At 41.1% G+C, this 18,210-nt stretch overlaps 1 protein-coding gene across 3 annotated transcripts in view; it reads left to right on the top strand.

Moving 5' to 3' along the window:
- LOC141011619 (atrial natriuretic peptide receptor 1-like) overlaps nucleotides 1–18,210 on the top strand; it is a 71,849-nt gene that overhangs the window by 16,675 nt on the left and 36,964 nt on the right. For 2 of the 3 annotated variants that reach the window (XM_073484829.1, XM_073484827.1), the window contains 2 exons: nucleotides 13,589–13,776; nucleotides 17,546–17,659. In XM_073484829.1, coding sequence (XP_073340930.1) covers nucleotides 13,589–13,776; nucleotides 17,546–17,659 — 302 coding nt within the window. Of the gene's footprint in view, nucleotides 1–12,455; nucleotides 12,662–13,588; nucleotides 13,777–17,545; nucleotides 17,660–18,210 lie in introns of those variants that run through there. The other variant, XM_073484830.1, reaches the window with a different exon arrangement.

Raw genomic sequence — 18,210 nt, 5'->3', positions numbered from 1 at the left:
GAAGGAAAAATATCTTGATTACATCACATGCCGTCAACGAGCTGACAAAGAGATCATTAAGATAAAGTGACAGCCTTCATATTAAAACACACTGTGAGATCTCAGACGCACACTGAGCTGAGACGCACAGCAGCCAGTCTGTAAATTACAGCATAATCAAGTAATGAAAGGAAAATTATTTTAACCTTTACTGATGAAAAGTGGAAAATGGATTTCTTGTTTTATACAAAGATCCAAGTGTTATTCTCTGGGATTTAATATTTTAATTTCTCAGAGGATCAAATGCTGAAAGACATTAGGAAATCTGTTTTAAAGGCAAACAGTCTTAATCACGATGTTGTTTACTTTCACAACACAAGTATTTTATTTATGATACGACATCGATTCCAGTGTGTGTCCCCTTTTCTGTGGGAGCCTTTTAGCCGTAGAAGGTCTAAACCACGGCTGCGGACAGAGTAATAATAATAATAATAATACTAACATATTTATTTGTAGAGCACTCTGGGTCTATAAAAACGTTTCTGGGGTTGAATCATGACGTCACAACAAGATATTTTGATACTAAAGTCTGCACAGATTCAGGACAGGCTTGAAGTTCAGCCCCATGAAGATCAAACTGACAGGAAGTGTACCGACCTGTTGGCTGAATAAACACTCAAACACTAAAAAACACTTCAGCTCTTAGATCTGTGACCTCCGTACCTCTACACTCCTGGCGGCGGGCCTGGCGGTGTCGTTTCCAAAATCATTTGGTGTAAATTGAGTTTTGAGAAACATCTGCTGACATCACACTCTGCGGCTCCTGGCTCCCTGCACGGGGGAACCGTGTGATGTCACCGCCTCATCTCCTGTCGTCGTGGCGGCGAAGCGGGCAGTCAATCATCCTGAACAAATCTACCCACAAGGCCGTGCTTCAGCCCTCTTTCCCTCTTCCTCGCCTCTGTTCCTGTCCATCTGGCAGTAGTTAAAGATTAATATGCTGGAATCTCGGAGCCGAGGAGCCGGGAGAAGACGGCTGGTTTCATCGGGCGCAGAGACACGAGGGCTGCAGTGGGAACGGAGATATCAAACTGGGCCGAGAGCTGAAAACAGCAGCACAACAGTTCAGTGGGTGCAGACTGGACGGTCTGTGTTCACCCACGGACGATGACTTCATAAGTCCTGATCAGTGTTGTTCCTCTGTCAGGGCGGTCTGTGTTTTAGAGAAGACCTAAACACTTATGAGTAATTAAGAATAAATAACTGTAAAGAAATTGTGAATTTAACTGTATTTACATTCACAAATAGATTTGCTGTCAGCAGTATTGTAAAAAGTACCCAAAAGTCATATTTAAGTAAAAGATATTGTGTTAAAATATTAGTTTTAACCCATCTGATATCATATGTAATATTGATAACTTAAGTATCAAAAGTAATCTGTAGTTCACTGTGTAAAAGTAATTTGATACACATATTTGCATGTATATATTGTAACTGTGGGTTGTATAATTATCAGTATTCATCGATATTCAGCATATTTTTTAATTATCTGAATCAATGTTTTTTCAAACATAGCTAATAAAATAAATCATTAAAAAAAAGGTGTCAATAAAAAATGTGCTACTTTGGCTCTGATCAAGAATGTAATCCACAAAGTAACAAGTAACTTAAGTTATCAAATAAATCTAGTGGAGTAAAAATACAGTTTGAGCCTCCAAAATGAAGTAAAGTGGAAATATATAAAATATACAGTATATATATAAAATTGTACTAAATTACAGTACTTGAGTAAATGTACTTAGTTACATTGCATCACTGATATAATCTACATTGTAGTGAGTAGTGTATTACTAGCCACATATCTTACATCTCTATATCAAGTACAATTTTGAGGTACTTTGCTCGAGTATTTCCTTTTTCTTCTACTTAATACTTCCACTTTACTACATGTGGAGGCAAATATTGTACTTTTTACTCACCACATTAAATCAATAACTTTAGTTACTAGTTACTTTTCAGATTACATGCAGCAAATATATGTATCATTTGATTTTACCTTTGATATTTAAGTACATTTAATATCAGATATTTAAAGACTTGTACTTAACACTGGATGATATTGACTAATACTGCAGTATGTAATAGTTAATAGTATAAATAATGCTACAAACGACAGTAGATGTAGTTCGTTCTGTCCCGTTCTGTAAAAGCAAAGAGAGGCACGTTGGACTGAAGCCGATCAGATGTGAATGTATTGAGTAAGAAAGCTGTTGCTGAGGCCTGCGGGCTGCAGATACACACCAGCACGCCTGGAGTCAGTCTGATAAACTGTCAGGCTGCTGCTTCACCACGCTGCACTTATGGATTTACACTTATCTCACACTGGCAGGTACTACGGTCCAAAACTAGCCTGTGTTCTGGTTTATTAGATATTAGCCATTTAGCATCAGCATTCATCATTTAAACACTAAAAGTGCAGTTTGGAGTATTTTCTTCAACCTGAAACTTCCTGACTGATTTACATTAAGTTGTTTTGCACCAAACCAAATGTTAAAGGAAGCAGATCAGACTCATTTTGTAATATTCATATTTAACAGCACTGGAAGTCTCTGACAAACATCCTCCTCGATAAATACGTATCCGATCAGAAAGTGCTCATATCGAAAAGATCTACATTCTACAATTTGTGCCGTAGTCTGATACAAAAACCTTTGAGGACTAAGTCAATTTGTAAATGTGATTCCTGTTTGGTCTCCGTGTGGCTCGGCCGGACTGATCGTGTGTGATCTGAAGTAGAAATGAGGCCGGAGGTGGAGCTGTGGAGGCTGCAGAGCTGTTGTTCTGGTGGGTCATGCTCCACCTCAGCAGGAGGGCCCTGTGGGACTCTGAAGGGAGCGTTCAGCAGATGACAACACGCTGTTGTGTCAGAGCGACTTCATTTTCTGTCCCCTGCAGCTTAAGCCTCAGCCAATTACGTCCTCCGACAAGAAACCTCTGTCCCCCCGGGCGAGGAGCCAAATGGACTCGGTGACGGACTTCTGATCAACCTGCATTATAAAGTCCTCCAAACCTCATCTGCTTCTCTTTAACTGCAGCTCAGCCCTCTGGGCCCTGACAGCATCCTGAACACTGACAGGAGGTTTCTATAACAACCATATGATTAAATATACTGCGACTGATCTCTGTAGACCTGAACAATGTATTGGTGGCAACTTCTAATTCTCTTTATAGACATTTACAGTTCAGAAGTTTGAAAACACCTGAAGGAAAACTTCACCCAAAAACTCATTTTCTATAGTCCACAAAACATTTCTGGATCAAAACAGCGTTGCAGGATTCTCCTAAATAACTGAAGTAGCTGTGAAAAACAACTAAAAAAACATAACATGTCTCCATACAGCTCGTCTGGTGTAATTCAAGTCTGCACAAGCCTCGAGATCACAGACTGATCCGAAGAGATGTTATTTACACCCTTTTTCAAGATGAAATCTTCACTGTAGCTGCTGAGCTAAAAGCGTTAGCGTGCACCTCGGCTGTAAAACAACAGCTAAATTAAAACTGAACGTTTCTTTATGTTGCAACTTTACGTTCGTTACGTTTCTCTCTCATCACAATGCTGTGCTGATGCTCTGGTTGGGTTAAGGCACAAAAACCGCTTGGTTAGGGTTTGAAAAACATCTGGTTTGGATTAAAATACATGTTGTGGTCGCCATGATCATGGATGGAGACGGTCTGGCTTTGGTTGCCACAGAAAAAAGATGGAAATGTCTGCAGGTCTCATCAAAATAACACCTGCTTTTCAAGCTACAGAAACATCTGGAACAATCCCCAGGTGTCTTCAAAAATATCCACTGCTGTGACTTGACCTGCTGTCAGCCTTGTTGGCTTGTAAAAACACCACCACTGTACCCTCCACCTCCGATGGTTAGTCAGCTAATAAGCACACAATGCAAACATGTTATGAGACGTTTGGTGCAAATGTCGACTGTGGACGTATCTGTGGTTCGCTCAGATGTTAACTGCTGACATTTTATCCTGGAGCCTGGGCTGGTTACGTACATGAAATAAGTTTAGTTAAAAAAAACTCACCTTTGACTTTTGAACTCTCCCTGAATAAATAAATAAAGTAATTACTGAAGCAACATGCCTGTTAATTCCAGGTTGTTATAGATTATTTGTGCACTTGACAGGAACCTAGAAGTCTCTTAGCTTCCAGTTTCTTTCCCCACCGACTGGAGACGGCATCAAAAGAAACCTTTCATAGAAAATAACGTCTATTAGTGAAACATCAAAGACCATCCAGAAATACAGAGCTGTCCTCTCAGCCGTCTGACTGCGGGAGTGTCAGGTGTTTGTGGCAGGTGAACTTTCGCACATTTAATGAACATGACTGCAGAGTTCAGGCTGCTGCTTCGACGTTTCATAACATGACCAAATAAAGAAAAGGAATGAACGCTGCTGTGTTGAATCTCCAGAGAAAACTTTTAATGAACTAAAACTCAACAACTCTGCTGAACAAATGTGTCTATATTAGGTAGTTTTCTGTGTCTTAACACACGATGTGTATGAACTACAGCCGCATACTGTGATGACCAGTGACTCACCGTGACAGTAGAGGACATCAAACACAGTCAAAGTCAGAATATAGCTGGTTCAGACTCCAAGAGGAAGCAGCTCTGTCCAACAGTCCACCTGAGACAGTATCACAACATCACACTTTGTTTCTGAGACAGAAGATAGTGGGAGGAAAAAATCACAACTATCAGCTCTTTTAAGATAAGATGAGATGAGATAAGACTTTATTGATTCCTCACCAGGGAAATTCACGTGTTATAGCAGCTTACAGATTGAGTGAAAGATAAGAAAATTTAAACAAGATGAAAGCAAATCAAATACACAGTAGAATAATAGAAATATAGAATAAAATACTACTGTTAATACAAATAAAAATGAAGACTATGTACGCTCTATTCTTAGAGACTTTAAGGACCGACAGCAGAAAATCCTGAGTAGACGCAGGAATTTCCTTTAGTTTGTTGTAGTAATGTGATTTTCTTGCTGGAACTGTGTTAATGGTGTTGATGGTCATCGTGTGTTTTTCAAGCTCTGAGTGGGTGGAAGGAGAATCAGCTGAGAGGAAACCAAACATGGAGGTAAAAGGGAAACTCTCTTCCTGCTGTAATTGTAGAAACAGCAGCTCGTTGAGCAGGAGGTGAAGCTTCCTGAAGGTGAGATCATGAAGGGCGTGAACCTCCTGAGGTGAGACTGTTGAGAGAGCTGAAGAGGTTGTTTCTGCCTCACTAGCTCTCAGCCGGGTGTTGGTCTGTCTGCCGTCAGCTCGCCACACTTGTTGTAACACCGGCGTCCTCCTGAAGTAGAAATAAAGTAGTAGTTTTTACCTCCATCAAGGAGGTTTTGTTTTCTCCTGCGTCTGTTTGTTGGTTTGTCAGCAGGATTACACAAAAACTACTGAATGAATTTCCACTCATTTGTCAGAGAATACTGCAGAGATGTTGATAAAAAATAATCAGGCTAATAGAGTGCTGAAGTAAAGAGTCCTAAAACCCAGTCATCACCTCCGGTTCCCTCAGAGTCAATGTTTTTTTTAAATTTTTAATTGGTTTTCAGTTAAATGTGTGAAATAAGGTGTGTGGTTACCACAGGCTGAACATATTTACACATTTTGTTCTCCGACATAAACTCCATCATTAAATGTCCACAGTTTAATTATAAAGCTCTTCATGTGTTAAAAACGGTTAGCGGTTGCTAACAAGTGTCTAAACTCACTAGTCCGTCTTTACAGGCCACTTTAGTTACACACTGTTCTGACTCTGACTTTACAACTCGTACATTGATCAGTTTATAGAAAACCTGGATAGTAATTGTGCAGTAAGACGCTCAGTGGTGGAGACGTTTAAGTCATGTGACCGTGATGTCGTCTGTTTGTAGCCGAGAATTAGCTTTTTACTGCTACACATTTAATTTACGCTTCAAACATCAGAGTGGAGTTCATCTGTGGAGATTATCTGGATGAAGTATCTTCAATTTGTGTTTGACACACAGATTATTTTCTGTAATAATCCAAAATTTCAATTCAAAAATCTCTGTGGGAACCAGAGTGACACTAACTTCAGGGTCAGCTACAAAAATATGTCATCCACACACGACTCTATTGAGGTTGCTGGCATCTGTGAGTGAGAACACTTTGATCCAAAAAAAAAAAAAAATCTCAATCTAGGAGATTTTAAGGTTTTTTTATTTGATTGGATTAAGCTTGATTGAACTAAAATATATATATATATATATATATATATATATAAAACAAATATCTATACAGTACACAGAGACAAGCCGTTCCTCCCTGCTTTAATGATGAGCTACAGTCTGATCATGATATTGAGCTGGTGGTGACGGACGCGGCGCTGCGTTCCAGCTCAGTGGGCCGTCTCTTCGCTGTCGACTCTGTTCTCCTCTGATTAGGCCGAGTGAAGGAAGAGCAAGACGAGGAGCGAATGAAAGAAAGTCTAATTGAAAGGCTCAACACTTAATAAAGAAGCTGACAGCCTTTCTCTTCCTCTCACACATGGATCTATTTAAAGAGCCCGAGAAAGAACCGGCACAGGAGATGCAGATTTCACTGACGACAGCAATCAGAACCAATTAGCTGTGTCAGGCATGTATGGAGAGCCATAATGATGACACGCACAAACAATCAGCCCTTTTAAAGACATTATTTCCTCTGTTACAACAACGTTAAGACTTCTTATGAGAAAGAGAAAAGTGACTTTTAAAGAGTTTACATCCAGCTGGAAGCAAAACTTTAACCGTATGAAAACAGACCTTCAAAAAATAGATGTTCAAACGATTCTGTTTAAATCGTTCTGCAATAAAACCATCAATCATTCTTTTTGCAACAGGAAGCTGAGACTTCTGAGACCTAATCTTGTTTAACGTGTGTGGTCACGTCATCGCACAATGTAAGTACGGTGGAAAAACAAGCAGTGGCACCAGAGGATTGCCCCAAAATGCTCACAGGAAACGTTGCCCAAAATAAAATCTGTAATAGCTAGAGAATTCATTCTCTGTACAGCAGGAAGCTGAGACTGTTGTCTTTCACCTAATCATGTTATACGTGTTGTACGTGTACAAAATTTACATTATTACATCGTTCAATTAAGTTGTGAAGTGCTGAGAAATATTTTGTTCATTGTTTCTACATGTAAAAATCTTTCAGATCAATAAGCTTTATGTTTTTATTAAGTAAATTTAGTACATTTACATGATCTGTTAGCTCAGGTTTTTACAGGGAAATGAAGCATTTGAATTAATTCCAAGAAATTACATCATAATAAGCACAAATACTGTTGCAGAGTTCAAAGAGTTAAACTCAAATCTCCCTGAAAACATCAGACGTGGTTATTTCCAAATGTCCCACAGCTCCGTCAGCCGGTCAGTCAGTGATTTAATGTCTCAGTGGATCTCTCTGTTGCACTGGTGTTATATGTATACATCTGTATCTGAGGTCTGTGCTCTGGCCTGACCTCTAATGGCTTCGATCCAGCTGTGTCAGCAGGGGAGCGTCATCGCCACTTCCTGTTTTGTAAACAGCCCATTATCGAGCGTGTCCGTTCTATAGAAGTTCCTGCCGACACAATGACCTGACGCAGGTCCAAAGCTCTCAGACGCGTGTCTCCTCCAGAGGTGGAGTCGAGCTTCTCGCTGCGATAGAAAATGATCAGGCTTGAATGAGGTGATGGTCAGTTTGAGCGTCCACGTGGAGAAATATATTTTCACACCTGATTATTTATCCACAGCAGGTTATTTCTGCACATGTATCTTTCGTACATAGATCGTTTGCTCTTGTCGTCTCTTTTTAAATCGTACTTTATGTCAGAGTACAAAGCAAATGTTCATGTAAACTGTGCGACTCTGCAGTTCTTCTCTTGGCTGAGACAAGTCTTTAAAACCGATGATGACCTGCTCAGCGGTAGCAAACAGGGAGAGGAGGATACTTAATGTTTGATTGACATCTGGTCCAACGACCAAAAGTGTCAATAATATTATTAAAGATCAACATTGAGCGTTCAATCTGTGATTGAAGGCTACCTGCTGAATCAACAACATGTCAACGTCAGGCGCTGTCTGTCAGAAAACTAATTAGATAATTAGGTTCCAAGATGGCTGCCGAGTGGCGAGACTCGCCTGAAAAGACTCTGATTACATCTCGTCTTATATTTCATGTCCGACTCGTCGTCTCAGCTGCAGCTTTCTCTAGAAAGACCTGTGCTCGCCTGGTCTGACGTGTGTGTGAGGTACGCACATTTTCACCACACACTCTGCCTTTAATGTGTAGAACAAAGACATGCACATGATTTATACATCTGGCCGCGGGTCTTCCCTCCTGCTGCACTCTTGTTTCTGTACACTGTTGAACTGTAGTTCGAGATAAGTGCATATTTCTTTGCTCTGCTCTCACTTTGCCTCAGTTCAACAACTAGAACATCTGCACACATCTGTTCACGTCTCTCCACTGACTTTTAATGCTCGGCTCAGCTTCAGATTTGTCCGTTTTGTCAAACTTTTCCCAGCTCAGCCTCCCGTCTGCTGCTGTCTGCCTGCACCGTCATGTGGTTTGTGGTGGAGGGAAGGGTTCCTCATTCATAGTGTGTGTGTGTGTGTGTGTGTGTGTGTGTGTGTGTGTGTGTGAACCTGCTGACAGAGATTTTGAATCAATACTTCTCAGACGGAAGCATTTGACATTTCACTGTGCGGCTTTAATAACACTGGACTTTTATTTTCCCTCCTTCAAATCAATGCAAAGAGCAGAGTGCTGTATGCTTCCGACACTAAAGCAGAGGAGAGATGTACAGTGAGCCAGGAAAGATCACAGCATCTCGTTAGAGCTTAAGTCTTTAGTCTTAAAGTAATTTCTATCAACAACACACGAGTAGAAGAGCGTAGAAGGTTAGAGGCAGCGATTTCTCCTGACCTTTACTTTGGAGAGACGATGCATCGAGTGTTTCCTCCGCCTGCGGTCACAGTGTGACGTCTGGAGTCTTCAAACCTCAAAGTTCATATGAGCAGGACTTCTGTGAGATAAAAACACTTTTTAAACGATTCTGATTTGCATTGGATTTTGTTTAAAGGGTCACAGCATCATCGATTTAATTTAATTTCTATAAACATTTTATATTTTTTTAAAAACGCTCCTCACAGTCCTGTTTCCTTTATGAATTATGTTTGTTTATGTTGGACCAGAAACACTTTTAACATCTTGAGTATTTTCCACCTTAAGCACAGTGTTAAGTCTTCAGACGGCAGAGTGAAGAGGAACATGGCACAAAAAGGAGATTAAGAAGATAATTACTTTTCCTCACATCCTATTTCCTGTCCGACCTTTGCTTTTCTTCTCCTTCACCCCTAAAGTGTGAAAGCTGGAAGCTGCGTGACGGCTTAATTCTTTGATATTTTTTAAATGACAAAGTGGATACGAAGACGTCAGATCTCAGGATTATTGAGAGAAACTGCAGTCGAAGACTAACTTGAGACGTTATTCTTTAAGTTTTTAAGCTTTTCCTGCGCTCTGTGGATGATATTAAAAGTGATGTTCGGGCTCCAGGTGTTTCTGTCGCTCCATCCTGTGCAGCTCTGAACGAAATCCTTTCATCTTCATGGCTGTCATACTGTAGGTGGGAAGTGGAAGCTGGTCTGCTTTCATCTCAACACATCTGCAGCGGACAGGAAGTGTCCCGGCGTCAGAGGTCAGGGCCGGTCCGCTGTGATCCGGGCTCCTCCTGCAGGACTTTGCTCTTCCTGGTTTGAGGGTCGTGTCTGCACTCTGACCTTTGGTACTGAGTCAACCTGACGCAGCAGCAACCTCATGTCTCATCCTGTTACATCATCACAGCATATTTATCAGTTTATCAGCTGTGACGACAAATAACGAGAGGAGAAACAAACTGCTACAAACCAGGGATTTTAATGATTCATCGATTAATCGCTGTTAAGAATTTAACAGATTAAAAGTGTCTTAGCCGACAATCAGAGACGGGCATGAATACATCAAAAAGTATTTAACAACAACAGATTACAGATGCTTTCTTTTCAAATATATCCAAATAAAACACAACATACTGATGTGAGACTGATATCACATTTTAGCCATTAAGGCACTTCAGTGTTTTGTTGATTGGATTTTGTTGCCAGTTGTTGAACAGTGACAGACAGAAGCTCTGTCATTAAAATGAAGTCATTATTTTGTGTTATTTCGGTTAAAATTCCAAAACTTTGTTTCTACTTTATCTGTTCTTTTAACTCCTAATGTGGCCGACGCTGAAAACAATTTGCTAAAGGAAAAATGTTCAACATATTTCAATAGTTAAAGCAAGTAATAAAGGTATAAAAGGGAATAGGTAGAAACAGCAGGAATAAGGTATACACACACACACACACACACACACACACACGATTCAGTTTCAGCAGACTCGTCTCGGCGGCGGCAGCGAGGGATTCTTGAGCCCCGTATCAATCGGAAGAAAGCTTTTAGCCCCGCGAGGTTTCTGTGGTTTCACCGTTCACTTCCTGCTCAGAGGTTATTAAACCTGAAACAATAGAGGCGCAGGGACAGGAACGGCCGGCCGGAGGAAAGTCATCACGCCTCCAGAGACTTCCTGAGACTCCTGACAGAAGAGTCAGGAAGAAACTCTGGACTCTCAGCGTCCCAGGAACCAGCGAGCAGAGAGTCTGTCAGTTAATTAAATGTCTGTAAAACAGAGCTGGGAGATTTGCTTCATTCACCAGCCAAAAAAATCCCCAATGAGTTTATAAAAGTTAGTTTTGCAGCCTGAAATAAACAAAAACAAAGACGACGTGTTTCAGTTGCAGCAGAACAGCTGCTGTGGAACCAGAGATGAATGAAGTGTCGCGTCCTGTTTTTACCGATAAACTCCATCGATTGATTTTGTCTGAAGAATCTTCACTCAGAGGCTTCATGGATTTTTTCTCAGTGTAACTGCAGACCTGTTAGAGAGGCCATTCACAACACACACACACACACACACACACACACACACACACACACACACACACACACACACACTGGTCTGTGATGATCCCATTGATGTTCCCTCTAACAGATGAGTCAGTCAGTGATCAGCGGCGGTGGCGGTGGCGGCTCGTCTTGCCTCCAGCTGTCTGAGTCACAGTGGGCGGCCCTCGGCTGCTCGCTGTCGTCTTATTGATTACGGATTTGTTTTCTTGCTGTACTCCAGATCAACAACATCTGTTCTCAAACACACTGAGGAGAACAAACAGGAAATTAAAGCAGCGACAGCGACGTTTGCTCCTAATTGGATCTTTATTTTTAAGTCCGATTGAAGAGGTGACATGCTGATAACCTCGTCCTGCTGCTCCGAGTCGCAGTGTGGGTCCAGAGTTTGCACTGCTGGAAGACTCTCCATCTGCTTTAAAGGGTTCAACAAAGGAAACTTCTGAGAAGTTGAATTTCTTTTCAACTCAGATTTGCAAAGATCTCTTTTTTAAGGTCTTTTGTATAAACGTTCGTACTCAGCGGTTTATTTTAGCTCAGTTTGATTGACATGAGGTTTAAAATGATATTGATATTGGTGCTCAGAGGATGGTTAAATAATACATGTACAGACCTTGTAGAAAGATGCAGAATAAAAGTCTCTCTTTTCCTTAAAAACATTATTATGATCGTGAATTATTCATTTAAAAGGTTATATTGTTTACATCGGACAGTTTTTATATTGATCGGTTTATGAAAAGCTTTAAACTACGGCTTTAAAAAACTTTGTAGTTTGGTCCTGTTTAACCTGATTAAGATGTTTGAATTCAGAGTTTTTATTCAGTTTGGGCTTTTAAACTGATTATAATCTGAATATTAGGCTCCATGTAAAGGCAGCAAATGCAGAAGCAGTGGCAGCGGGGTTCATATCTGTGATTCAACAGACTATAAGAACAGCTTCACCTCCTCACAAAGCACATGGGATCCTTGAATCGAGACAAAATCAGAGGCACAAACATTATTCACAAACAAAAATGTAAAAATTAAGATGAAGAAATTAACATTTGTTGTGAATAACGTAGGATTTCTTATCTTCTAATTGAAATAAACGATAAAAAAACAGCTTCCTAGTCTCAGCACACCTTTCACTCAAACATCCAGTCAAATGGGAACTCAAACTTCAACAAAAAATCCACCCAATCACAGTGTTTTAAACTTTCCCACCTTTCTGTCTGACCTATCAATTAAACTGAATCGATAACTGAAAGTTTATTGGTTCATACTGAAAACTACCTGATGCCCCGCCCCCAACATTTGGTTGAAACAGGAAGTGATGACACCACTTCACTGAACCTGAGCTGAGACCTCAGATAAGTGGATGATCAGCTGTGTGAGTGTTTGTTGAGCAGGTGTGTCGTCATGTGTTCCTGTTTTAGCTCAACAAGTGTTGATGCCCACAGAGCAGTTTGTCATGAAGCTGAAACGTCAGAATTAATCAATATGAGAAATAAAAAAAAAAACAATAAAAATCCACCATGAGGGGAAGAGGAATCTGTTTGTGAGGAGCCACCTGGTAGAGAAACAGGAGAGGACATTAGGAAGATGTCCGGAGTAGATGTGTGTGTGGAAACCATCAACTAAAGACGTTAACCTTCGGTAAGCTGCATCAGTACCAACACCGGGACATGAATCAATGAAAATGTTGTTAAAAAAGTCTGAAGCAGCAACAGAATGAACTGTGTTGTGTGTCAAAATACTCTTTTGTTGTTGAAAAGCTTTGATAAGAACATGAAGTGGAAACTTGTTCTCGTTGGTTTGTTTTGGGGCTAAATTATTAATATTTCACCAAGTCATTAATCTGAACCTCTCAAACATGGAGGAGGTGGTTTGCTGTGAGCGTGAAAGGCTGCGAGTGGATTAATCTCACTTTCTTTTGAATCTATTTCTTTGTGATATTGAGTTTATACACGTTACTGAATATCTGGATCAAAATTAATGTCTTCTGCTACAAGATATCCAGTTTTATCTTGGTTAAATTCAGTGGTTTTATTTCATCAGTAGATGTTTGTACTGTGTTAACATCAAGGTTTTCTATCTGTCTGTTCTTCATTTGGGTTGTGAAGGTTTTCAGGTTAAAGCTTGTAATGGTTTGGTTTGTTGCAGACTAGATGATGTCATCTTGCTCTGTTTGCCAGGACATAATATTTGTCTTAGTTCCTTAAATTAGAGCACATATATCTCATTTCACAATGTCAAACTCTCTAATTTCTCTTTGAGGAGAAATGTCTGAAATTCCCACAGTGTTCATGTGATGTTATCGTGCACACCCTCAAATTAAAGCAGCAGCATTTTAATAGTCCTGAAATCAGGAACACAACACGGCACCAGCTGCACTCTGCCGCCTGATGTTAATGTCAGGCCACGTGTGTAAAAAGTTATTGCAGATCACAAAACACTGTATTAGAATAAAATATAAATTATTGTATTAAAACATTTAAATGACTTCATCACTAACCACGAAATGTGCTGCAGAAGCTGCTTGAACCTCCACTGACGTCACTTCCTGTCTCTTCTGTTTCACAGTGATGTTTGTCTGCTGCTCGCCCGACATCTTCAGGAAGTTGATGGTTCAGTTTCGGCGGGAGGATCTTCCTCACGAGCAGTTCGTCTTCTTCTACATCGACGTGTTCGGAGACAGTCTCAACTCCAGACACGGGCAGCCGTGGGCGCGTGGGGACGAGGACGACGCCTACGCCAAGGAGGCCTTCCAGGTACCTGAGCATCGTCATCCCCTGCACGAATCCCACTCCAGCTCCTCTAAAACAGCGGTTCTGGTCCAGACCTCCCCAGAAAATCAAGTTAACCCCCGTCATGAAACCTGAAACCTTTTCAGATTTTGCCTCTTCCTTTTGACAATGAGAAAGAACATCGCCTTGTATTTCAATTCAGACTTTTGTATTTTAAAACAAAAATACTCCGTTTTCATTCTTTGATAATGGTTTCTAAAAAGAAAGTTGAATGACTGAATGAATAGACCCGAGACTAAACCTCCCGCAGGGTCAGTGTGTGTCTGTGTGTGACGCTGTGTGTTGCTTTTGTTCGACTTTTCCAGATCTTTGTCTTGACGTGACAGACGTCCCATTAAATGTCCCTGCCTTCTTTTCATTACTTAAAAATTCAGATTATTTCTTTTTTTGTTCTGGATTTCTGATTGTTGCATAAGAGCAGCATTTTTTTCCTCTGCACTGAAATCAGGAACACGATGACTCATCCATCCATCACACACAACACAATGTGCGCTGATTGAATCTGATCGAAGCCATGGGGAACGATGCGTCCCACCATTGTTCTCCATCTGATTCACAATCACTCCGAGTGTTGAATTAACAGACATTTACATCCGAGGACTATTAAGGTAGAAGAATGAATGAATGAATGAACTCTCGTTTGACTGACGCAGCAGGAGGGTCAGAGGAGCAGACACACTCACACTTGGTGTTTTGTTAAAGTGAACTTCAGTCCGGTGGGTGAGGAGTTAAACTCCGACCTGCTGCCCCGATCGGCTCGAGAGAAGAATCTCTGCTCAGTGTTTGACGTCAGCCAGTCGCACAACCTGATTTCCCAGGCTACTCTGAAGTGTCTCCTCTCTCATCTCCATCTCCATCTTAATCTCTTTTGTCCTCTGAAATGGGCTTTATTCTCTACTGACCATCCTCTACACACACATATGCCGTGTTTGCTCCCCAGAGCAATTACTGTCTGCCTCTGTTGTGTCTGTCTGCGGTGTTTCTTTGTGAGGCATTTTCATTTTCCTCCTGCAGCTCCACAGAAAGTTACGTGTTTCCTGTAAAAACAGGCTTCGGCCAATAGCGTGTAATGTAGGTCACATCCCGCCCCCTCACCAGTGCTGCCTCCTCAGACGGTCAGCGTCCATTGAACACGGTCAGATGTCTCTGAGAAGATGGAGGCCTGTTTGATGACAGGAAATACAGCACCGAGGTTGTTTTCTTGCCAGGTTTGTCTCCTGGCATCGCGGGGCTGAGTCAGCGAATAGGATTGCTTTCTGAGCAAACTAATTAACAGCAGCTAACCAGGCAATTATTTTCCCAATAAAATGTGACCCAGTTTCACCCGAATCGCTGAACAAAGTTGTGTTTTTGTACGTTTATCGGTGAGGTCCAGTCTCTGACAACACACTTTTTGGTTTTCATACATCCATGGCAGCGTCATAAAATTAAGAAAAGCATTTATAGGATAAAAAAAATGAATAAACGCCCCTGAGTGCAGGATGAGTCTTCAACATTTTTAACGATTCTCCAGAAGGTTACAAACTCTAAAATACCCTCATACTGTTGGGTCTGATACAGGTGTATAGGTGAGATATGGGGGCAAGACGTATGTGTACATGTAAAAGGCTTTAGTTGATATAAAGACTACAAAACAAAGAAGCTCAAATCTCAGACAGCAGTGAGAGCGTCACAATCACCAGGGCTTTCAAAGCCAGGGTTGGCAGTTCTGTCGATACAAACAGGGTTGGAAATTGTCCCGCGGTCTCTTTCAAAAACACCTGGTTTTGTTGCCACAATCACTGCTGGACATGTCATGAGATCTCATCAAAAACACCTGGTGTTCTTGCCCAAAACAGGGCTGGACATGTCCCGAGGTTTTGTGAAAAACATCCAGTTTTGTCGCCACAAATGGGGCTGGAAATCGTTCAGAGGTCTCGTTAAAAACTGCCGGTTTTGTTGCCAAAAGCAGGACTGGATATGTCCCAAGGTCTCATCAAAAACATCTGGATTTGTCACCACAAAAGGGGCTGGACACGTCCCGAGGTCTTGTTGAAAAAGCCTGGTTTTGACATTTTTGCCAATTTCTCACAGAATAACGCACGTGTGAATAGAATTTGATGCAGATCCAAAGACGAACATCTGGATCTAGCAGATTTAAGTATGCTTTAATTGATATCTGATCAGGCTTGATTGAATTAAAGGAGACTGTTGGGCCTTGGTGGAGGTATGTGCTCTACTGAGGGCCATTCTAGTTTGTTTTTTATGTTTTAAACTTCATTCTAGCCTCATCTTTTTTCTGTCAACAATATTGCGTGTTGATAAAGTCACAGTGCTTGATGACGTCTCGTGAGAAGAAACGTCAGTGACAAACAAAGTACACGTCACAGTTGTTAATGAAATGAACACTGCTGAGCTGTTAACGGGCGGAGGTGAGAGAGGGTGAGTCGGTGTGGACCGGGGTGAAACACCGCCCGTCTTGGTAAATAGAGATTAAATAAGATGAAGGATGAGCCGGGCTGTGATGTGGATGACTGGCCATCAAGACAAAAGACAACAGAGGAGCTGCACTCAAATAACATCTGTGTGTTTAGAGAGACAACAGGTTGACAGAGTGAAGCAACATTCAGCCCGTTTCTCACAGGAAAGGAATTCACTCAGGTTGATAAAGACGTACAGAACAAAACAAGACAAAAAGACTTCTTGACTGATTTATTCCAGAGAAACTCACTGAGGAGAAACGGATTAATTTAATATCTTCAGAAAATATTTCAAATCACCTCAAAGACAGAAAAGAAGTCGACTTTCTTCATAGCAACAGTTCACTGACTGACTGACCACTGAATTAAAATGAATCAATTAAAAAAATAACCTTTGGGTTTTGGGACTTTTCAGAAAGTAGTTCGATTTAAGTTATTTCAGCTTTTTTGCCTCCATGCTGGTGGTAGCCTCGCAAAAGGCATTAAGTTTTCAGGTTGTCTGTCCGTCCTATTCTTGTAAACGCACAACACAAGTTCACGGCGTCGAAACGTCAGTCAATGATTAAGAGTTTGTTGTCCGTGTGCGTATCGACCGTCATGGTATGGTAGCAGTTTGGTTAGGAAAGAGGAATACTTCAGGAAAACATCTTAGGTATGATTTGGGTTCAAATCACACCTAAGTAACTTCACTATGTTAGTTAGCATTGACTTCTAGTTTCACTCTGGACATGAACAGCAGTCTTGTGAATGAAACTTAATCCGTCCTCCTGCCTATGTGGACTCAGGACTGGCTATAATAACCTCCAGCTTCTCACCTCACACCTCACACCTCACACCTCACCTGTGGGCATCACACCAAATGTGAAAATTGCCACGCTGTGATTTGACAGTGTGAACTCTGACACCTCTCTGGGTCAAGTCCTGACAACACTTGATGCCATCATGATGCCTTTAATGTTGTATACACTCTATGAAGTCTACATTTAAAATGTAAAACCAAACTGAGCACCAGGTTTGACCTCGACGGCTGCAGACGGATCACATGTCTTCTTGTTCACGCCTCCCTCAGTGTTCTGACACATTTCATCTTAAATAATGTGACGTGCTGAGATCGAGTGTAAACGCAGAAGCAGCCTGAACTCGTCTTCCTGTTTCTGTTCCAATCAAAGAACGTGAGAAAACGTCTTACAACTGTTAGAGCAACGTTAACGTGTTGATCAGTCGGTGTTCACCAGCAGACGGTTATTTTAAGATCCTTCTCTTCCTGTTTTCAGAGTGTGAAGATCCTGACGTACCGAGAGCCTCAGAACCACGAGTACAGAGAGTTCGTCGACAACCTGAAGACCGACGCCAGAAAAATGTTCAACTACACCATCGAGGACTCGCTGGTGAGTTACTGAACCTGAAACAGAAGAAATAGCAGCATGTTCTCACTCCCAACTCGTCAAATACAGCAGCTCTACTGGGAGTTTTGGATGTGAGGGCTCTGTGGTCAAGTTATCACTAATACGTAATGTAAAACATCTGGTTAGACTTTCAAAATAAAACTTGTTGAAAAACTGATATTAACACAGTCAAATGGTCGCAGTGTGGTTAGGTTAGGTGTGGTTTTGAGGGTTAAAATATACATGTTCAGTCTTGTAACTTCACTCACATCACGTAACATAAGTGTTGATAATGATAGTAATCTTTATTTGTATGGCACTTTTCAAAACATGGTTACAAAGTGCTGTACAGGACAAATAAGAAGGACACACACAGCTCTAAACCACAAGAACAACACATCATTAAACAATGATAAAACAAAGATAAAACCTTGTAAAGCTCAAGTAAGATGAGACAGATAAAGGTCAGACCAGCAGCAGAATAACTATAACAAGCCTTCATATAAAAGTAGATTTTGAGGAGCTATTTTAAAAGAGTTTCTCGGGCAGGCTGT

The sequence above is a fragment of the Pagrus major genome, chromosome 17 (genome assembly GCF_040436345.1).
Source record: "Pagrus major chromosome 17, Pma_NU_1.0".
Taxonomy (NCBI): Eukaryota; Metazoa; Chordata; class Actinopteri; order Spariformes; family Sparidae; genus Pagrus; species Pagrus major.
Note: the sequence above shows the minus strand (reverse complement) of the source record. Positions and strands in the feature narration are given on the sequence as shown.